Below are 23,590 nucleotides of genomic sequence, written 5' to 3'. Positions count from 1 at the left end.
CTGCGTTTTAGGAAGACCTAAGTTCAAATCTAGGCTCAAACACTTACCTTGGGCAAGTCATTTAACCTCCATTTGACTTGCTTTCTCCCACTGTAAAGTGGAGATAATAATAACATCTGTTTTACAGGGTTGTTGTAAGAGTTGAATGAGATAATGTTTGCAAAGCACTTAGCACAGTTCTTGGCACATAATGAACATATAAGCGTTGTTGTTGTTGTTGTTGTTGGTGGTGGTGGTGGTGAGTACACTTTCTTTTTGAAACTGAAGTTCTTGGTTAGATCCAAACAGTGGGCACTCTTTTCAAAGGTTCAATTTATTGCTCATACATATTTTCTCATCCTGTGTGATTCTTGCCCATCATCTTCCACTAATCCTTTATAGAGGAACAACTCAACCCCCTTTCTCTATGGTTTTTAGTATCTCATGGATATATCAACACCACAACTGGACCATTTTTGTGTAATCAATTGCTCTCAATATATGGCAGATACACTTCCTTATTTGGTCATATATAAGTTTGGTGTTAATTTACTACTTTGGTGGGGGCCTTAATTTCCTCATCTATAAAATGATAGGTGGGACCAGGTGGCCCCTTTTGTCTTTTCATTTTGAGATCTGTGATCCAATTATCTGATATCACATGCTCTTTCCACTATACCAACTCAATATTCCTAAGGATGAACTCACAAAGGGAAAATTAAAAAAAATTAGAGTAAGAATGATCTAAGTGAAATGTTTCCAAATTTTTTAAATGAATCCTGCATATATAGTAAATGATGTCATTACTTCAACTTTTATGCAGAGCCAATACCTTCAAGAAAGTCAATCCAAATTTGTACACAGTCTTATCTTTAAATTATTTGCTATAATTATTTAACCCTAGGGAAGTCTTCCTTACAAAGGCAAGTTGACATTTCTCTTTAGATCACTTTGTCAAAATCACTATTACAAAAGCTGTTTGAAATATAGCACACTGGGGGCACTTTGGCTTTGGAGTTTGAAGGAGCTAGATTTCTTTCCTGATATGTAATAACTCCGTGACCTTAGTCCAGTCATTTAATCCTTCTGAGCCTTAGTTTCCAAATCTGTACAATGGAAATAATTACTTGTTTTTCCTAGCCCATAGGGCTTGGGAATTATAAAAGAAGCACTTGAAAAAAAGACCTTTTTTAAGTGGAAACTGCTAAGATTATTTTAAATAACAGCTATCAATTTAAATTTAAGGTTACCATAGTACCTATCACTTAGCTTCCCACATGACAATGTACATCTAGTTTTATTTACATATAAGTATTTTTAAATGGTCAGATGACTAAAAAATCCCCATGCATGCTGAAAGTAAGTTGTTTGTTTTTCTCTTGTTTTACCCACAGGTGTGATGCTACAGAGAGGCAGGATGCTCTGGTCGCTGGTCCTCTTGGCTCTCTGGGTTTTCTCCAATGGTCAAGGTATGTACTCACTAAACACATCAATTCTTAGGATGTAACCTAGATAGATCTTGAGAGCTGGCCCAAACAAAAATTGTTTTTCAGAATACCTGACCTAACACAAATGTCTAGCTAAAAAGGTAGTAGTAGTAATTTTTCTATTAGTTTTAGATACTATGGATTCAAGTATGATGTCACAATATTAACTTCTCTTGCTAGTAAATTTAGACTCTAGCTGTAGGCTATTAATGAAAAGAAAAAGAGTAAAATGTTTATCTCCATTGTGTATAAACTAAAGTTCAACTACTGCCTGAAACCACCTTACAGTCCTTACCATGGGTTACAATAAAGAAAAAAAGGGTCTTTGCTAAATGAGGTGTTTTAAAAGCAAATAAAAGATAACTCAAATAACTCATTTTTTTTGAAAATTCAGTCCAAATTAAGGAAGGGATATAAATTTACCCTGCTCTTTTTTCTAGATATATCAGTTTTAGAGCTGAGTAGTTATATATATATATATATATATATATATATATATATATATATATATATATATATATATATGTATGTATGTATGTATGTATATATGTATGATATAGATTTATATCTGAGATGGAAAAGAGCAGAATAGAACAGAGCAATAAGAACTCCACTTTTTGTATAAAATAAGCAAATTATTTCATTAAAAGGATATAATCATCATAATTGATATGTTAATAATAGAGAATGTGTAACCATATATATATATGTGTGTGTGTATATATATATATTTCTTTTCCATAAATGCCATTTTTTTCCATTGGTTATAGAGCTTGTTATTTGCAATTAACTTTTACAGATGGTGATGGAGAAGATGACACTTCCTTTGACCTATTTGAAAGCAGTAACATAAACCGAAAGACCGTTGGTGCCAAGCAATTCCGAGGGCCTGACCCTAGTATCCCAGCTTATCGCTTTATCAGATTTGATCACATTCCACCAGTGAAAGCTGAGATTCTCAAGAAGATGCTGAAAATGATGAGGCAAAATGAGGGCTTCTTCCTCACTGCTACTCTAAAGCAGGATAAACATTCGAGGGGTACCCTCCTGGCTTTGGAGGGCCCTGGAAACTCTCAGCGCCAGTTTGAGATTATATCCAATGGCCGGGCCAACACCCTAGACCTGATTTACTCAGGAGATAAGGTCCAGAATGTGATTTCTTTGGAGGATGTGGATCTGGCTGATTCCCATTGGAAAAACATCACTGTGCAATTGACAGGGGAAACCTACAGCCTCTATGTGGGCTGTGACCTCATTGACAGCTTCATTCTGGAGGAGCCTTTCTATGAGCTGCTGAAGGCTGAGGATAGCAGAATGTATGTGGCCAAAGGCTCTATCCGAGAAAATCACTTCAGGGTATGTGTTCTCTTTCTTAGGGCGAGAATTCCATTTGAATAGGGATGAAATAGGAAAAAGGCATATCTTTTAAAAGGTTGCTTCTTTAGTCTGCTATTGAGGTGAGAAAGAGAGGATGCATTCCTGAGTCAGGAGGGTACAGATTCTGACCATACACATATGCACATTCCAAAGAATACTATTTCCTTCAACTTGCATGTGTACAGTCTCTACAAAAGATCAAAATACCAGCATTCCCACGTATGAATTAGGATTTTTGGGTTCTGAAAAACAGTCCAATTCACATTCCGCTTCATTCTGTTTGTTTGTTTTTGTTTTTGTTTTGTTTTGTTTTTGGGGCAATGGGGGTTAAATGACTTGCCCAGGGTCACACAGCTAGTAAGTGGCAAGTGTCTGAGGCCAGATTTGAACTCAGGTACTCCTGAATCCAGGGCCGGTGCTTTATCCACTGCACCACCTAGCTGCCCCCTCTACTTCATTCTGCATGGTTGCTTTTACTATTTTCTGAAGTCACATTTGAACACTTGATTTCTTGTTTTGGTTCCTGTTGTTTTCCCTGTTTTTGAAGAGCAAAGGAGAATGAGCCATTAGCTATCCATGTCAAGATTAAGACTAACTTGTAAGAATTTATTTCAGTGCAGATGTTTGATCATTTAATTTGGGGTGAGTATCTTTCAAAGCATAAATGCTCATGACTTACAGTGGAATTTTATGTCATTATTTTCTTATAGTGGTTTTACACTTGGAAATGTAAGTATGGTTAAGACCACTTAATGATTTAAAAGGTTCAATGCTATTATTTTGGTGCTATATTATTTTAAAAAATAATGTAGTTGCATTTGATTGGTTAGACTAACAGCATGATGAATGACTCACTTCTGATTTATTATGTTATTGTAGACTCATATTTTGCCCCCCTTTGATGCAGCCTTCATAGACTTGTAGGCCATGCTGCAATGACAAATGTGAATACTGTTTGTCATCTCTGGGACCTTTAACATAATAACACAGAGGAACTTAAACACTAAGGACTTTTTAAAACAAGAATAATGTCATTCTTTCAAAATTCTCTCCTATTTTTATAGTAGTGCATTTTGTGTAGGTGGCCTTCTCCTCATTTAGAAATACTTTCATGCCAAGCCCTTGTTCTCAGATGCTTATAACTAAAAACATTTGATGGTGAGGTCGGGGTGATCCTGAGTTCAGTTTGGGGTAGAATGGCAGGGACACAAAGGATACTGGGACAACTGTTGAAAGGAGAGAGTCTCATGTACTCCCTCTTCTCCTCTGTCGGTCCTTAAGCCTATTCTTTATCCCTCTACTTGGGTCTATATTCTCCCCAAGTTCAACAGGGTGCAGGGAGCATAATACCATGAGGGGCAGAGAAAGGGGGCAGTGGATTGCTGTGTGGAAGAAGCAGCATCTTCCCCTCCATAGAAAGTGCCAGTGGCAAAACCCTGGCTATCCCACCCTTTACCAATTTCTAAAGGTAATGTGATTTCATGAGGAAACACCTCAAGGATAATTATTTATCTGATGATCAAGTTCACTAGTTGTAAATAATGAAAGGACATTGTCCTTATTTGTCCTTGATAATTTCAAAATGTTTTTCCACTTCATTTTCTCTTTTTTTTTCTTACAGGGTTTCCTTCAAGATGTCCACTTAGTTTTTGAAAATTCTGTGGAAGATGTTCTCATCAAGAGAGGATGTGAACGAAGCCAGACAGGTAGAGATGTTTTGCCTAATGTTGCATTCCACATTTCATATTTGATAGAATTTTTAGTTAAACTTAGTTAAATTGAAAACTACTGAATAAATTATCTTTCATAGATTTTGGAAAAAGTACTACTCAGCTGCAGATGTTGACAGTTGGAAATGATAAATTACCAGAAGCACTAACTTTTGACAGATTTTGAATGGTCCAAAAGATTTTTCCATCTCAAATTTTCTCAAGCCAAATGTTGCTGGTCTTTAAAAGTAGTTTTGAGTATATACTACTTGTATAATCTGGTTCTATTAAAAAGTTAAATGAATATGATCTGCATGAAGAAGCTTGTAGGGATTGTTTTAATTCCTGATTTAATTTTTTTCCTTTGCCAGTGGTAACATAACCAAATTATGATGACCCATGACACCTGGAGAACAGGGTAGCATGGATAACTAGTCAAAATTTAAATATCTCATCATATTGATTAAGATATTATATCCCTATAATATCCAAATTAAGAAAAATTTAAATCAATACTTCATAGAACCAATATCATGGGAATATACAAATTGAGTTCTCTTATGCTACAAAATGGTGGCCCCCAGCAGGCTAACATCTACCAGGATTCTCAAAATTAAATTAATTCAACTCTTTAAATAAAAATTCATTGACTAATTACTATTTACACAGCAAGGTACTAGACTTCATACCTCATGATTGTTATATTTGAAAGGCCTTAGATATTGATCCCCACTGGAGTGACCTCCAAATTTATACTCATTAATGAATAGAAGGGACAAAGATCAATAAAGGAGATGTTACTTGAGATGTTGGAGGGGTAGAAGCTCAAACTCCAGGCAGATATTATAGAATATAGGGATGAAGCTGATTTGACTCCTAAGAAAAGAGGTTAAATGAATGTTAACTACAGTCTAAGTCTGACTTTAGGGAAACATTAGGGAAGTACTTGACTTCCTGAGCCTGTGAACACACTTCCTTAATTTCATATCTCTCTCTCTCTCTCTCTCTCTCTCTCTCTCTCTCTCTCTCTCTCTCTCTCTCTCTCTCTCATTTTGGAGCAAGCCTTTAAAGCTGCTTTTTACTTGACATGTAAAATATTCACCTCATTCCCTATAATTAACAAAAATAAGTACAAAAGAATTTTAGCTTCTTTGTATCTTTGAGTTAATTGTGTAAATGTCAATATATGCTCTGTTGTAGAGAATAATTTATGAAAGGCTGGCTGTTTCTTGTATTTTCATCAAGTAAACTCTTGATATATGTGTTTTTAGAACAATTTTTAAACAATAAGAAGTTAACTATTGATGATCTCTGCATTTCTGGTTTTGGTAATAATATCAGTTATTTTTTTCCCCAGTCATTTATTATCTTCTTTCCCCTCCCCCAATTATATTGAGAATAAGTTTTTCAAAAATCTCAAACTATTTTTGTTTCAATCATAGTTCCTGATCTTGTATATACTTAGTTTTCTCTAGTTGATCTCATTATGAATGTATTTAGTGTCATTTCTACTTATGTAGAATATTTGGGACTGAGATGTTAGAGGTTAAATGGGGTGATCCCATATCAATTGCTGAAGAAAAAAATCGTTGCAGTAAATTTAACTTTTTTTGTGTGTTCTTAGTACCTTCTATTCTACTTTCTTCCACCACAACAACTAAAGGAAATTTCCTGAGACTGAGGGCAATCTTACTTTTTCTTTGTTTCTTTGCTTTCTTTGTCATGGCTGAAGACTTTATCACCTAGTGACCAATATATTGACCATGAGCTCCTCTGTGCTTACCTAGGCTGTTTCCTAGGAAGCAGATGTAGGGTATTGGTAGGATTATACTAGAAGTCTTTCCACCATGGTAGAATCTTAAAAAATGTCAACTTCTTTGGTGGCATGGCCTTCAAGAATCCAGGATCATCTTCTTGCCATAATGACTTTTGAGGGTGCAAGCTATACTCAATTTAATTTGATTTTCTGCAACCAAATTTAGTGAGTTATTAGTGTCTAGGTTTTGCTGTATACTTCTTAGTTATCTTGACACAGACCATCTTCTATCAATCTGCTAGAAGTACATAATTGCTAAAAAACATTTTAAAATCTGGAAAATATTTTTTTAGAAATTCCAATGGGATTACAGAGAAGAGAGTAACAGTATTTATTTCCTCTGATCCTTGCAATTACTCTTTTCTTAATCATAAAATTGGACATTTCTAAATTGGGAAAATATGAATACTTACAGATTTTCCATCTTCATCTAGGCTGGTAAAAGAGGAGCTGGCTCATGTTGGAGTTCAAGGGATTAAGGTTAGCTATAGTGAAGATCATCTTAATTAAGGCTGATTGGCCCTAAGTTGGGTTGGAGACTGGGATCAGGTGGTTTTTCAAAAAGGATAAACTCTCTGAGTTGGTTTAAAAGCAATTCTACTTGGAGCCGGGTGAACAGACCACATTATTTCCTTTCTGGCTCTATGATTGCATTATTTTTAGTTAGCCTTCATAAATCATGTCTGAGGTAAGTGACATAGAATAATAGGACCATGGAATCCTAGATTTGGAAGGCGCCTTAAAGACCATTTATTCTGACCTCTGCTAGAATTATGAGTCCCCAGTGTAACCTCATTAAATTGTTACCAAAAGTAGTTTTATAACATTTGTGCAAAGTAATCATGGTCTAGGTAGCTTTTGAGCTCTAAATCTCTAAGAACTCATAGCAAGAATAAAGGCAACCAAGAAGTTCCTGTGGGGTTAATGGATAAACTTGGTATATACTTGATTTGGGTAGATCCTAGTATTTCTTTTCATTATATCATGAGAGGTGAAGGAACAGAATAGAAAAGTTGGAGAAATGCAATGATGCAATGTAAAAAATAATATTGAATTTAGAACCAGAGTTTTGAGCTTCATGGCTCTGCCACTCACTCACTACCTGTATGAGTTTTGAAAAATCACTTGAGCTTTCCCAGTTTCAGTTTCCTTATATGTAAAATGTACCTCCAAGGTGCCTTCCATTCATGAAACTATGATCCTATGAGTTGGGATGAATTGTAGAGGGTGAATGAAGTGTGTGCATAATAATAATAATGATAATGATAATAATAATAAATGTTATAGGGTTCATGCCATTCATAATTTTTTTGGGCCTCAATTGTTTTTGGGAAAGTCTCTTCCAAATTTCTTATATGTGACTATTTTTAGTCCTGTGAACAGTTTTATGTGTATATGCATACACACATATACAAACATGCACACATATACAAACATGCACACATATACATACATACATACATACCCACATACACACATCAAGATGGCAATTAAGTGGGTCAGTGGGTAGAGCACTGGGCCTGAAGTCAGGCACACCTAAATTCAAATTTGGCCTCAGACACTAATGAGCTGTATGATCCTGGGCAAGTCACTTAATTCTATTTGTCTCAGTTTTCTCATCTGTAAAATGAGCCAAATGTGTAAATGGTAAACCACTCCAGTATCTTTGCAAGAAAACTACAAATGGGGTCATGAAGAGTTGGATATGATTGAAATGACTGAACAACACACATTATGATATTGATTCAAAGATATATTTCTTCAACAAGACTTTGAACATGCTTTGTGTGTCTCCACACACACACACACACATATATATATACATATATATACATATCTATTGCTCATAGGTATGTATTCACACATACATATACCATATACACACACATATATACACAGACGCACATACAATTTAACATCATGAAAATAACTATTACTACTGTTCTTTTGGGTGGGAAATGCTAAGGAAATGTATTGTTTGGTATAAAGTAACAAAGCTCTAACTAGGGTTTGGTCATGAGAGCTTTTATTTAGGTTAGACCTAGAAGGTGTTTACAGCACTATTAAGAGTATATTTGCTCCCTCTAGCATATACACTCCCCCCCCCCCCCCGCCCCGCCCAGATACACACCTCACTGACTCCTTCCCTCACATTCCCAGCGTTAACCTAATTCTAGCTCTTTGAGGTTGTGAACAGGGCACGGGTAAATGCTGACATTTAAATATATAATCAGAAGGATATGCCTTGACTAGATCATACGTGTTTCTAAAACATTGGATTGTGAGTAATTTATATCAAAACTGCATCCTTGGATAAGTAACTGAAACTCTTCGCTTCGTATCTACCATAATCTCAAGCTTCTGTGACTCACCTGAAGGCTGGAGCTCAGAGTCATATTTCTCTTCCTATGAAAGGTGGCAGCTAACTTAGAGAGGATGAAGGTCAACTGACAATTTATTGTCCTCGGAAGATACTATTCAGGAAAGCCCCTGCTTTCTGTGTGTGTGTGTGTGTGTGTGTGTGTGTGCGCGCGCACACAACTCAAATGGCTTAGGAGAGCCAATTGTTAGATTTTCAGTGTGAGCATTCATACCTTGGAAAATGGCAGATGTTACAAATCAGATTTTGATTTATTGTTCTGTTTGTTTTTTGGGCTTAAGAAAGTGAAGGGGGAAATGTCAAAAATGCAAATTTAAGTTAAAAGTGTGTGGTGTATAATCTTTTAAAAATTTTTTGGGAAAGTCAGTTGTTATAACTTTTACTAGCACATGCTTGTCCATATCCAACAACTGAAACAAGCCCAAGGTTTCTGGATTGAATACTGACATAGTTTCTATAGGCTTTTAAAGGAATAACAGATATTTGAATTTTTAAGGATGATATTTAGTAAAGAAAACTTATTCTGTCTTTCTTCTTTATGAAGGGTGTTAGTGAGCCTGAAAGGTTCATGTCTATGAAGATAATATCAGTTTTTTCTATATGAGCTTTTAAAGAATTCATCTCATTGACCCTCTTTGTAAGGCTCCAGGAGTCGGTACAGATTAAATACGTGTTACATAGGGTAGCACAGCACTCCCTGTTGTGATAATAGATCTTAAATTTGCTCTTAAAAGTAGAAATATGAAAATAACCATCTGCATTGTGCTTTGTGCAAAGGCATGTTAAAGGTGAATGATTCCATATGTGACTTTAAGATAGCTGGTAGCCCACCCAGAGAAAAGAAACGTTTTAAGATCACTATCCAGATCATGCCAAGAGGAAAGAACGTAAAGGAAACTTGGCAAGGTTTAGTTTATTTGATTATTGTTGACTGCCAAATTAGATTTATTGGATCAAAGAATACTGCAATGGACTCTGAATTGTTTACTCAATATTATTATTACCATTTTTTAAGAAAAAGGAAAAAACAGACTTATTAAGCACCTACTATGTGCTAGATACTTTGCTACACATTTTATGCATATTATCTAATTTGATCCTCACAACAACCCTGGGAAGTAGGTGCTATCATTCCTATTTCATGGTTAAGGAAATTGAGGCAGCAGTTAAGTGATTTGCTCCGATCACACAGCTATTGTGGCTGAAGTTGGTTCTGAAGTCAGATCTTCCTGATTCCAGGCTCAGCACTCCATCCCTTGCTCCACCTGGATGTTTTATAATTACAATACTAAAAATAATAACATTGAAAAAATTAACTGGAAAATTGTCTTATTTAATTCATTGCTAAATGTTATGATTTAAAATTCAGAAATCTCTTGCTTTTGTTTCATATAAATAAGCCAACTAAACACGTAAAAGCACAGAGATCAAACTTCCTAGTCTTCACTCAGTTGTGGATGTCCCATATGGACCTGGACTGATGTTTAGGAAAATTAGGTTCTTTTCTCCCTGTTAAGATTTGAGAGGTGCTAGAAAGGTTCACCTGCTTCCAAATCTACCTGAAGCTCACAATTCATTCCCCTGAGCGAAGGCATTAACTTCTCTTGGCATGCTGATTGCAAATGCAAATAACAGAGGGAGGAGCAACCGAGGCATAGATTAATCATAAATCTTTTAGTGTGAGTCATTTTTTAAGCACTACATTCTTCTGTGACTGAAAACTAGATGGAAGAGCAGGACCCAGAGGGAGTAGGAGAGTTCCCGGCAGTGGGGGGGCCAGGGGGGGGACAAGGAGAAATTATTTTGAAATAGGACATGGCCTTGGGAAATAGGCATTTAGATATGATGTTCTGGGTAGCTAAGGGACGCATAAGCCCACTTGGTCCCTGTGGCTATGGTGGCTTGTGAAAAGACAAACTTTAGCTTTGCCAAAAGGAGTCCTTGTCCTATAGATTTTGTTCCCCAGGAAGAATTTCATGTCGATGCCATTAGAATGAAGCAGAGTTTGAAGGAATGAGCTGCTACATTTCTGTCTATAAACAGATGAGAGGCAGATTGCTTTATCCCAAGCCAACAATCCTGTTTCTAGTTGATTTTGTCAGCAGGTGCCATGTTTCAAGAAACAAAATACTTATCCTTATACCCTTCTGGCAAACCACAGTGGATTCAAAGAGCTTTTAATATTTGATTCACTGAGGGGTGCCAGTAGGTTAAGCCAAGTTCCAGACCCTATATTCAGACACATGTATTTGCCTGATTATGCATATTACCACCAAACATATGACCTATTTTAAGTGTAACGGGGTAGGGGGTATTTAAGGCAAAGACATTACTCCTGGTTCAATTACCCACCCATCAAAACACATTGCAAAAGGAAGAAGTAGGTGTGTTACTCTTCTTAGAAGGAAGATTTTCCTAATATTCAAATGAAGAAGCATTATCAGCCTAAAAAATATGGCTAAGTAAGCTAGGAATTTACGGAATGTGTTATAAAATGGAAAAGGGAGAGTTGTGATAAGAGACAATATTAGAATGGAAACTGCTTGACAAGCCCAAACAGAAATCATTGTTGAATGGAGAGAAGATCAATGGTTTAGTAGGAAGAGCACTGGAATTGTAATAATTAGAGATCTGACTTAAAATACTAACTCTGACATTTACTAGTTGTATAACCATCATCAAGTTATTCAACCTTCCCAAACATCAGTTCCCTCATCTGTCAAATAAGGTTTTTTAAAAAAATACTTATAGTACCAACCTATAGTCTATGTAGTATCTATATTTTGAGACTAAAATGAGATATGCATATAAAATGAAATGAATGTCAGTTATCTTTTATTTGGATCTTTATCTTCCTATATTATTTTATTTTATGTCTGCATAAAGAGCAAATATTTTTCCTGTCTCTATTAAGAACTCACTTTAAATAGGTCATTGCTACTAATTGCCAAAAAGTTCTAGACTCTAGAATATGCAAGAATGCTTATGCCAGTGAGTGATTTACCTCAAGTCTGAAAATATTTCTGCATGCTTCTTGATCCATTTGGGACCATTAACCTTTCTATACTTATTTTATCTGAAATAGATGCTCTAATTGCTAAGCACCAATTTATACCAATGAGGTCTTGATCGCATATGGCTATAGAATCTTATTCATAACTAATGTCTATATGGTGCTTTATAGTTATTGAACACCATATATGCATTACCTAATATGATGTGGAGAAAGCAGGGCAGTTTTTATTATCCCCATTTACAGTTAAGGAAAAAGACTTAAAGGTAAGTAATTTACTTGAGATGACACACAAATGTATTAAAAAGAAAAATCAAGAGAGCAGAGTCTCAATCTAAAGCCTCTAATTTCAAATCTAGATTTTTTTTTTCCTGCAATGTCCTACTTATTTCTGTGTCAGTCAGGATTCATTGCATGGAGGTGTGATGTTTAAAATCTAAATGTGTGGTCACCTTAAATTAGAAGCTTTAGCACCAGTCTTTGGGCATTAAGCATTTATTAAAGCATACCAGGTATTCACGTGGAGTTCAGAAAGTTAAGGAAAGGCCTATCTAGCCTAGAGTTCCAGCCTGGTCGGGTTCTTCCTCAAGCCTGCTTCGATCACAAATTTTTCTCAAACTGAGTGTGGAAGCTTTTTTTATAGGTCCAGAGCATAGGAGGTCCTTACACACTGTTTCAAGCTGATTGGTCTGTGTCATCCAAATCCATTGGTTTACTGGACTTGAAGGTGGTCAAGGTCAAAGTCCTTAGCTTCTGAGAACAATACCTTCTTAAGGCTAGTCAGGTGTGATTACAATCTAGTAAACTTGAAGTAGGCTAATCAGCAGTCAATCACTCTCACTTAATTCAATCAGTTTAGATTAATCTCCAGGTGGATTTTGAGTATCTGCCGAATCCCATTATTTTATCACAGAGGGTAATATTCACATTACCTATAAGGTCCATTAGTAATCAACATTTCCTAAGAAAAACCATGGATAAGATTAAATTGAAATAAATTGAAGATGCTAAAGATGTTTCTTAAAAGGAATCCAGAGTAAACATAAAAGCACAGTTCGAAGTGCTTAGCACAGTGTCTTGCATAGAGAAGACTTGAGAAATGTTTATTGAATGTTTTCTGAATAGAGAAGAATGTATATTATAGCTGAAAAGGCTCTGGAGATGGGTAGAGCTTATATGCTAACCATGAGTGGATGAAGTAGTTGTAGAATTAAATAATATGAGTAAAATAAAGACATATAAAGATGAAATACTACATACAAAATCCAGTTTGAAATGTAATTTTTGTAGTGGAATAATAGTTTGGTATTGGTTTCAAAGAACAAATGAAGAAAAAAGAATTTACTAAGTGCTCACTATGTTTCAGACACTGTGCAAATACAGGTCCTGTCCACAAGGAGTTTACATCCTAATGGGGGAGACGACACATAAAAGAATGGTGAGCAGAAGGGGCATATTGGTTCAGAAATTTAGGATGATGAATGGGAAGACCTCCATTCATATCTTCTCCCTAACAATGCTATCTGTGAGCACTTAAGTCACATAAACTTTAGGTGCCTCAGGCAACTTCCAGAATTCGAATTACACTAGTTATTAATCTCTATTAATGGAGAAAATCTTTGACCCTGGGAACTCTCTGTGAGGATGAAATCACAGGTGGTTTGGACCAAAGATAATGTGATGTAATCATCCCAGTGAGGCAAGAAGGTTGTGTTCAAAGGTAGGGTTGCATCTATCATTTGGGCTATGAATAGGGCACTGCTCCTATTGGGGTGAGGCATTAAAATTAATATGTGAACCCAACCTGGGCCCTTTATTTAGAAACTGACAGATTCCAGAAGTTGACTTGTCAAAGTCAAGGCCACAGGTGATCTGTGGGTGCTGGACACCTTAATGTTGAATGTCACCTACCCAGGTTTGGTTCCAAGACTGAGGCCCCAAAGAGAACAGTCTTATCTGTAGGGAAAACAAGGCAGGAAGAAATTCATCAGAATAAAAAATTGTGAATGCATATTATTAAGAATAAGTAAGTCATATAAAGATTTAAGGGAGAAAGTCTGTTTTTTAAAAGTGGGGGGGTGGTGCATATGTTTTGTTTCAAGAAATTAAATAATTTAATAATAAATATTTATTAAATTCCTATTATGTGCCAATCAACCAATAAATATTTATTAAATTCCTAATATGTGCTAGCCAATAAGGATAAAAAGACACCATTAAATAGTCCCTGTCCTAAAAGGCATATATTATATGAGGGGAGGCAGAATATGTGTGTGTGTATGTATGTAAGTAAATACAAGTGATGTTGATGGGGAGGAGGGTTGGGAGAGATTACAGATGCAAGGATTAGGAAAAGCTTCACTGAGAAACGTGAGATATTATAAAACAGGGAAGAAGAGTGGATTACAGGAAAGGTTTCTTAAACATGAGAAAAACCTGAAATGTACTAGAAGAAGTATTAGTGATCAGCAGGAAAAGAGAATATTTAGTGATATTTTAGATGGGAAGTTGAGAAAAAGAAAAGAAATTCAGAATCAGGGAAAGAACAGGAAGAAGCCATGTCAACATTAGTGTGATTGCTATATTTGTAAAACTCAAATGCATCTTTGTAAACTTGAAAATGTAAAGGTTCCTAGGACATTGAATATCTTCTCTTCATATAAGTGAAAGCTTTCTTTTGTTAGTGAACTGTCTTTAAGTGGTAAGTCTAGTTTCATGGAACGGAACTGGACTCCCTTGTGAAAAAAAAAAGTTGTAATTAGAAACAGCTGATTTTCAACTCCTCTCTGTTGCCTTGGGTATAATTTAGCATCGGACAACTCCAAAAACAGATGCCAATCAACTCCACCTCTGAGGCCAACATATAATTTGCCAAACAAGTTATAATCAGAGGTCCAATGTCGCCCACGCAACTGTTCCTTATTCTCTTCTCCTGCAGCTGAAATGAACACCATCAATGAGAGCACGGAGATACTCCACCTTAGCCCAAACGTAGAGAAAAAGGCAGAAGTCTGTGAGCGCTCCTGTGAAGAGCTGGGCAGCATGATCAATGAAATATCAGGGCTACATAGCCTGGTCAACAGCCTCAGAGAAAATCTAAATAAAGTGGTAAGTTCCCCTACAATTAATCTGGAACAAAGAAACATGGAACTATTTGGTTGAGTGGAAAGAGCATTAGTTCTAGAGCCAGAGGATAAGATTAAAATCTTCCCTCTTGTGTTTACTCCCTGTGAGATCTTAGACAAGTCACTTGTAATCCCTGGGTCTCAGTTTTCTTCTCTATAGAATGAGGAAGTTTACCTTAGATGTCCTATGAGGAAGCTTTTCTCTTTAGACTTCTGATCCTGTGATAACAGAATCCTTAAGACTGGCTGAATGGTGACAGAGTAAATGGACAGGGAAGTCTGGTCATGAGGTAGCACCTACGTCCAAAGTAAAATAGTTTCTCTAGAAATCACAAATTGGATAATTGACAGATGGCTGTTCAAAGAGTTGTGTCTGTTTGAGTGTAATTTGATGTATGTATCCATTGACAAGAGAATGGAACATGAAAAGGCTTGCAAAGTCTCTAAAATTCCATCTGTCTTATGTCCAGATGGAGTCTGTTTTAAAGAATATATGGCATTTGTATGAGATACGGCAACATTCTTTAGTTTAGTGGCTGGTTGTCTGGGATCTGACTTGGACTAAAGAAGGGAAGTGAGAAAAATATGCTAATGATGAAGAACTATAGCTTTTTACAAGAGATAAAGCAGGATCCAGATTTAAAGTCAAACGTAATGAATACCTGTAGCAAGTTAACTTCTTCACAATAACAGGGTCCAAGATAATAAAGGGAGTACAGTAAGGGTGAACAAGAACAGAGATGGGATATTTGGCGCTGGTTATTCAGTGACATTTGGGGACAAGAACATCTGTGAGCGTTACGTAGCAGGGAGGAGATGTGGCTTAAGAGATGTCCTGTGTTCAGATTCTAAATCAGACTTATGCAGGGTTAGCTCTGAGACAATCTGCACTACTTCTTGCCATGGTTTTGTAGAATTAGCAAGGACATGAGTGCTCAGGGTTTTTATTTTATTCTGTGGTCCTGGTTCTCCAGAGGATATAATAGAAAGATAAAGTGTGAGGTCATGAGAAATAAGGGCACTAGAGCTATCTTGGGTGGAGAAATTAAGCTGGTGTTCTTGTAGCACCAAGTACCTGAAGGATAAGTCCTATACCCTTCCTTCCTTTAAAAAAATCTTTAAATTTTCCATTTGGGAAATTCATGACCATTTTAAAGCTGGGCCTGGTTTAAGGAAAAAATATTACATTACTTTCAATTCTATGATTTTTGCTTCTGTTATTAGTGGAATGGCTTTTGGACCTCTCTGAATCTGCCTGGAGGAAGTTTCTGTCATGAATAACTAAAATTAGGAACATTTCTCATTAAAGTAGAAAGCATGGATAATCCTGTACCAAAGCAAAGCAAAAGTTTGACAGTGTTTGCTGATGTATGTAGGGCTGGGACAAATACACAAAGCACAATGTGTTCTCCCCTCCAGTGCATTCTCATATTAAGAGCTGTCTTTAAGGGGGCATGCATTTAAAGCAGACTAGCCAGGCAGATGGTTCTACGATAGAAGGCATTCACACTCTTTTGCCTTGATTATATTGGTGTTGGTAGTAGGTTGGTATTTTTTCCCCTTTCTTGTTAACACAAGCCACATGAACTATGTCTGTCTATCAGTCTCCCACTGCTTTTTGGAATCTCAGCCCAGTGGCAACAGACAAGGGGTGCTTGCCTTCCTATGTTTGGCTCATCAGCCAAAACCATTGAGTAATTGGGTAGAAGAGGGGAAAAAAGTTTAGTTTCTAAGTGTATATTGTCAAGTCAGCTGAACATCAAGATGTGAGGTGGTTAAAGTAGAAGTTGCCTGTGCAGCTTTGTTTTGAGGTTAGGAAATACTTAGGGCTGATTGTATTGTAGTAGAAGTAGTAGTACCAGTAGCATTAGTAGCAAAAGTAGTAGCAACAGCAGCAGCAGCAGCAGTAGTAGTAGTAGTAGTAGTAGTAGTAGTAGTAGTAGTAGTAGTAGTAGTAGTAGTAGTAGAAGAAGAAGAAGAAGAAGAAGAAGAAGAAGAAGAAGAAGAAGAAGAAGAAGAAGAAGAAATCAAAGTAGTAGTTGTAGTGATAGAATAGCACTACTACTGGTAAAAAGTAGTAGTAATAGTAGAAGATGAAGAAGTAGAAGTAGTTGTGGTAGTAGTAGAATGGTACTAATAGTATTAAGTAGTAGAACTAGTAGTAAGTAGTAGAATAGTAGTAGCACTATTGAGTAGTAGAAGTAGTAATAAGTAGTAGTAGTAAAGTGGTAGCAGTAGTATGAATAATAATAGTAGAAATGATTGTAGTAGTAGAAGTAGTTGTAGTAGTATGAATAATAATAGTAGAAATAATTGTAGTAGTAGAAGTAGTTGTAGTAATAAAATAGTAATAGTAGGATTTAGTAGATGTAAATATTAGTAATTGTAATAGTAGAAAATATTAGTAATTATAATAGTTGTAGTAGAAATTGCTATAGAATAGTAGTGTACTTAGTAATTGAAGTAGTTGTTGTTGTAATAATAAGTCTGTACACAGTTACTTGAATTTTTTCAACTTTGATTACTTTCCCTCTTTAATAGCCAAGAGTCAGCTATCACAAAGTGGTATAAAGTTGATGTCCTTTATGTTTTTTAATAACAATAACAATAGCTAACAACACTTTAAGGTTTGCAAAGATTTATTTTACATACATTATTATCTCATTTGAGCTTATTTAAAGGGAGAAACAGTTAACAAGAAATCATAAAATTATCATTAAGATGTCTTAATATTGATTTGGAATTCAACCTTGAACTTCACTTGTGCATTTTCCTGGGGGTGTCTTTAATTTTTAGACAAATGATAATCAAGTTCTCTGGGAACTCGTTGGCGTACCTCTAAAAGTGAGGAACCAAACAGCATGTTGGCAGGATGGCCGCTTCTTTCAAGATAATGAGACCTGGGTAGTGGACAGCTGTACTAAATGTACTTGCAAGGTGAGAATTTAGAAGCAATTTCCCTCTATGAAATGGAGATCAAGGAGAGAGGGAGGGAGGGAGGGAGAGACAGAGACAGACAGACAGGCAGACAGACAGACAGACACACAAACACACACACACAGACAAAGACAGAGAGACAGAGAGAGAGAGGTGGGGGAAGATAATAAGAGAAATGAGAAGTGAGGGGTAAAATGCATTTTTATACCTTTCTTCTCCCTAATCAGAGACTAGTAGTCATAGTCTTCCTTCTTTCCTTCCTTGCTTGCTTCCTTCGTTCTCTGTTGCTATTTTACAAAGGTTATACTGCCTGTGTTTATAAAAATGTTTAACAGTAGAAACTAATGAAATTATTTTCTTTGTAGAAATTTAAAACAGTTTGCAACCAAATCACCTGCCCAGCAGTAGCTTGTGCCAATCCCACCTTTGTTGAAGGTGAATGTTGTCCTTCCTGCTCCCCCTGTAAGTATCTACTACTCCAAATGGGAAGAATTACCTTTTTAAAGGTAACTAGTAGCACAGTGGACAGATGCCTGACCTGGAGTCAAGAAAACCTGAGTTCAATTTGATCTCAGATACTTATTAGCTATGTGATCCTTATCACTTGACAAATCACTTAACCCCTTCCTTAGTTTCCTCATCTCTAAAATGGAAGAGAATAACTGAAGAGGCAGGCATGACTGAATGACTGAACAATAAATAAATCTGCCAGGAGTTGTGCTAAACAATTAAAAAATATCTAATTTGATTTTCAAAACAATTCTGTGATAGTGGGTATCATTATTCCCATTTTACAGTTGGGCATATTGCTATCTTTCAGGGTTGTTGTAAAGACAAAATGAGATAATATTGATTTTTAAATATTTGTAAAGTACTTTAAAATGTTAAAGCATTATATAAATGCTAGCTATTAATATTATTATTATTAGTAGTAGTAGCAGTAGTAACAGTCGTCATCGTCTTAGTAGTAATAGTAATGGTGGTGGTGGTGGTAGTGGTAGTGGGAATGGTGGTAGTAATAGTAGTAATACATATATGTAATTGAGGGTAAAAAGTTGGTAGAGAAGAAGATGAAGAAAGTGAATGCAAAGAAATGAGTAAAAAACCAATTCTCTAGGAAATACAGTTTTTTCAATGAAATAAGATAATATTTTTCATCAAGACAATTTGAAGTCCACCAAAATTAATACCCACATAAATAGAATGATACTAATAAGTATAATTATACTAATAATACCAGCTCCCATTCATATAGCCATCGCCAGTTATATTAGCCACCTGAGGTGGGCAGGACAAATATTACTATTCCCCTTTTCCTCTTTGGTTGAGGATAAAATTGAAGTTAAAGAGGGAAGAGTGCCTTGGCCAAGGTCCCATGGACAATCAGTAGTGGATTCAAACCCAGGTGTCCTCTCACTATAATATGTTTCCATGAGAATACATTAACTATGAGGATTAAATTTTCCTCTGTCATGTTAAGATTGAGGATCAATTTTTGGATCTCTCTCCTTCTAAGTCTCCTCTGTTTTGCTACCTTTTGTTTCCCCACTGCCTTTTCCATTTCCATTATTGGAGTATCCCAGGACAAATCCCAGATTTGTCTTTGATTGGTGGGTCAGGGTACAAGGTTTGGGTGGGATTTTAGCATCTATAATTGACACAGATTTGAAGCTGGATTCTCTGATTTAAAAGCCAATGTTTAGGGGCAGCTAAGTAGCACAGTGGATAAAGTGCCTGCCCTGGATTCAGGAGGACCTGAGTTCAAATCTGACCTTAGACACTTGACACTTACTAGCTGTGTGACCCTGAGCAAGTCACTTAACCCTCATTTCTTCCTCCTCTCCCCCCAAAAAAAAGAAAAGAGAAAAAGAAAAGTCAATGTTCTTTCCATTGTAGCCTGCCACCTATGATTGGGCTTTTGTTATTCCTAGAATGGTTTCTCTATAGGACCATATACTTACCAGAAAGGGAGAGAAACAATTTGTTTCATCAGATAGAAAATATATTTCGTTTCGTTAATTACAATGATATTTATCCAGGGGCATGCTGGTAAATGTTTAACAACTGACACTAAAAATAAAGTATATACATGACATTTTAAAGTTTAAGCTTTTAACATTTTTTTCCATCCATTTTAAAGTCTAGACAATTAACAAAACAACAAATAATACCCTGATTGGTAGCATTTGTCAACAATTGTCTCCCGTGAGCTGGTTCTGGCTCACCCCTGAATCTGAGCACATTTTTTATCATTGTTGCTCAGTTTAATTCTAGATATTTTTAAAAAAACACCTATTCATTGTGAGACACTGTATTATTTCTGTGCTCAAGTGACCCAACTATGAATGAAAGTGAGGCCTGGACTTTAGGATATTTTCTTTTCTCTGATCACCCAGTCAATGACAATGAAGAAGGCTGGTCCCCATGGGCTGAATGGACAGAATGCTCAGCCACATGTGGCTCAGGAACACAACAGAGAGGACGCTCATGTGATGTCACCAGCAACACATGCCTAGGACCCTCTATCCAGACAAGAATGTGCAGCCTTGGCAAATGTGACAACCGAAGTAAGTGGGGGAGGAAAGTCCTTGTTACTTTGGTGCTGTCACCTGGTTTGTCAACCCATTCAGGCCATTCATTTTTTTAGCTTGTGTGCTTGTGACTTTTCAATACAGAAATTACATACCTTCTCATTGCTTAGTATCTGATTGCTTAGTGTAGTGACCCTCTCCACTTCTGAGAAATCTTTTCCAGGTTAACCTCTAGAATGTTAGAATTTGGAAGGTTAAGTTATTCCTTCTCATTTTAGGTAACATTTCACTTCCTTCCTGGGCTCCAACTTTGAATTATCACTCAGTTAACAAGTCAAACATCTGGATTGGGGTTGGGTCCTCTGGGTGAACTTTAGTTATTTCCTTCCTTATTTAACCAACATAGGATATTAATCTCCTGTTATGTTTCTGCATCTGTTAGGACGGCAAGATGGTGGCTGGAGTCATTGGTCCCCTTGGTCTTCCTGCTCTGTAACCTGTGGGTTGGGGAATATCACTCGCATTCGTCTCTGCAATTCCCCTGTCCCACAGCTGGGAGGAAAGAACTGTAAAGGAAGTGGACGTGAGACAAAAGAATGTGAGAAGTCCCCTTGTCCAAGTAAGTCTTTACTTACAATCCATGTATAGCAGCACCCTACTGAGTTTGCTTGTATGTGGTATTGCCAGTAGAAGGATTGCTATGGATACAAGCTGATAAAAAGAAGATATTCATGCCAGAATATATTTTTAAAACTAGCCCAGCTTGAATAAAATAAGCACAAGAAACATTTTCATTGAAATAGAAAATGCTATACAACTATCTTGGCATGGTTTGCTTTTGGAACTTGGCCTTCCAGATTGATGCCGCTTGCCTGAGTTCAACATTGATCCTTGTGTGGTTTAGATCTGACTTCACTGGTCTTTTCAAAGACTTCAGTATAAAATGAAAACAAAATGAAACAAAAAGAAAAAAAAACTACCCCTCAAAGTGTAAAATAAATTATAGTAGTGAATTCTTGAAATAATAGATGGTGTAAAGTTATATAACATAAAACTCCCCCAAACTATTTTTTCTCTTTTCCTTCTCAATTATATTGTAAAAGTTGGGCCTCATTAAAGGTGGGGTTACTTGGAACAGGTTTGCCCCAATTCAAGAAAATCTGTTAGATAAACATTGAAATATGATTCAGAAAACAGGGCATTTTTATCTTCTTTATAGAGAAATTATTCCCTTTGCAAAATATCTAAATTCAGTCTTTCTTTAAATGATGAGCTCCCTAAGTGGTTTGATTCATATGTGACTTTTGAGAAACATGAACCTATGTTGTATGGAGAACAAATCACTAGAGCTGGAATAAGAAGACCTGAGTTCAAATTATGCATCTGTTACTACCTGTTTGACCTTGGGCAAGCCATCTCATATTTGTGGGGACTCGGGTTTCTCATCTATAAAATAGGTTAGATGTAAAATGAACTACTTGATCTCTCAGGTACTTTCTAGCTCTAGGTCTGAGGTCCTTTCAGCATATATGAAGAGAGCTAAATATAATAGCCCTCCATAAAATTTGACTTTTTTCTATAAAGTTAAAAATAATCCTTTGAAATACGACCATCTTTAAAACTTTATTTTTTTAATCTCAAAAATCATAGACTATTTCAGCTAACAAGGATTCCAAGGAGCCCCTTTACCAACTACCTGACTAGTGATCACCCAGGCTTTCCTTAAAGATCTCAGGAAGGGCAATCTATGACCTCCAGGGCATCCCATTATACTTTATGTTATTGGGTCATTCAATTGTGTCTGACTTTTTGTGACTCCATGGACCTTAGCATACCCGATCCTTCTATTCTCCACTATCTTTTAGAGTATATCCAAGTTCATGTTCATTGTTTCCAGGATACTATCTTCTGAACCTCATCCTCCATTGTTCCCTTTTTCTTTTGCCTTCAAACTTTCTCAACATCAGGGTCTTTTCCAGTGAGTCCTGTCTTCTCATTTATACACATGTGAAGTTTTCTTTCTTAACTAGAGTCAAAATCATCCTCTACTCTACTTCTTACAATTTCTTCTTGTTCTAGAGAATCTAATAGTTCTTCCATGAGACAGGCCACCAAGTACTTAAATATAGCTATCATATCCACATTTTGTTAACTGACATCAAACTAAAAATGGAATTAAATCCATATTCCCCAGAAAGTTAATAATAATAACACATTTATGCAGTACTTTTAGGTTCACAACGAGCTTTCCTGATGACAACTCTGAAAGGCAGGTTATATAAGTAGTAATATAACCATATTACAGACTGGAAAACAGTCTCAAAAAGTTAAGTAAAATGTCCATGGTCATACACAATAAGACAGATATATTTTCTATTTACATGTATTTTTATATGCCTATATGAAAATATATTTACATGTATTTTCATATGTCTATATGAAGACATATTTACATGTATTTTCATATTGTGTGAATGCTATCTACCTCAATAGAGCATAAGGGCCTTGAGGGCAGAGATTTTAAAATTTTGTCTATATATTTCTTTCTTTCTTTTTTCTTTTCTTTTTCTTTTTTTGCAGGGCAATAAGGGTTAAGTGACTTGCCTAGGGTCACGCAGCTAGTAAGCATCAAGTGTCTGAGGCCAGATTTGAACTCAGGTCCTCCTGAATTCAGAGCCAGTGCTTTATCCACTGTACCACCTAGCTGCCTGTCTATATATTTCTAATACCCAGCCCAGTGGAAGCGCTTAATGGTGTCACATTGAAAGCATTTAATACATTTCTATTTGTTTGCTTGTTTGTAGATACTCTTTACATCCCTAATCTTTAACTCCTTCAATTACAGTTAATGGTCGATGGAGTCCATGGTCTCCCTGGTCTGCCTGCTCTGTCACATGTGCAGGAGGGATTCGTGAGAGGTCCCGGGTCTGTAACAATCCTGAGCCACAGTATGGAGGAAAGGATTGTGTGGGAGATGTCAAAGAACACCAGATGTGCAACAAACGGAGTTGTCCCATTGGTATGTATGAAATAATCAATGCTTCTGTTCTGATTTAGCAACATGTGAACTTTGACTCTGCCTTTGGCTGGCTCCATGATCTAGACGCTCTGATCTAGGAATTCACCCAGTGTGGTCTGAACTATAGGCATATAGTAGTTCATCACACAAAATGAAGCTTCTGAATAGAGTCCATATGACTTTGTCTTATGTTTATTTTAATGCAATTAGTATTTGG

At 36.3% G+C, this 23,590-nt stretch overlaps 1 protein-coding gene across 1 annotated transcript in view; it reads left to right on the top strand.

The window, feature by feature from the left end:
* The window catches only part of THBS2 (thrombospondin 2), a 48,264-nt gene that overhangs the window by 2,120 nt on the left and 22,554 nt on the right, over positions 1–23,590 (top strand). The window contains exons 2-10 of the mRNA XM_043999496.1: positions 1,374–1,448; positions 2,266–2,822; positions 4,465–4,549; positions 14,700–14,869; positions 17,683–17,823; positions 18,189–18,285; positions 20,220–20,390; positions 20,797–20,973; positions 23,200–23,373. Of these exons, the coding sequence (XP_043855431.1) occupies positions 1,379–1,448; positions 2,266–2,822; positions 4,465–4,549; positions 14,700–14,869; positions 17,683–17,823; positions 18,189–18,285; positions 20,220–20,390; positions 20,797–20,973; positions 23,200–23,373 (1,642 nt within the window). The 5' untranslated portion in view covers positions 1,374–1,378. The remainder of the gene's footprint in view (positions 1–1,373; positions 1,449–2,265; positions 2,823–4,464; positions 4,550–14,699; positions 14,870–17,682; positions 17,824–18,188; positions 18,286–20,219; positions 20,391–20,796; positions 20,974–23,199; positions 23,374–23,590) is intronic.

This window comes from Dromiciops gliroides, chromosome 4, assembly GCF_019393635.1.
Source record: "Dromiciops gliroides isolate mDroGli1 chromosome 4, mDroGli1.pri, whole genome shotgun sequence".
Classification (NCBI taxonomy): domain Eukaryota; kingdom Metazoa; phylum Chordata; class Mammalia; order Microbiotheria; family Microbiotheriidae; genus Dromiciops; species Dromiciops gliroides.
The sequence above is the reverse complement of the archived record's forward strand: the minus strand, read 5'-3'. Positions and strand labels throughout refer to the sequence as shown.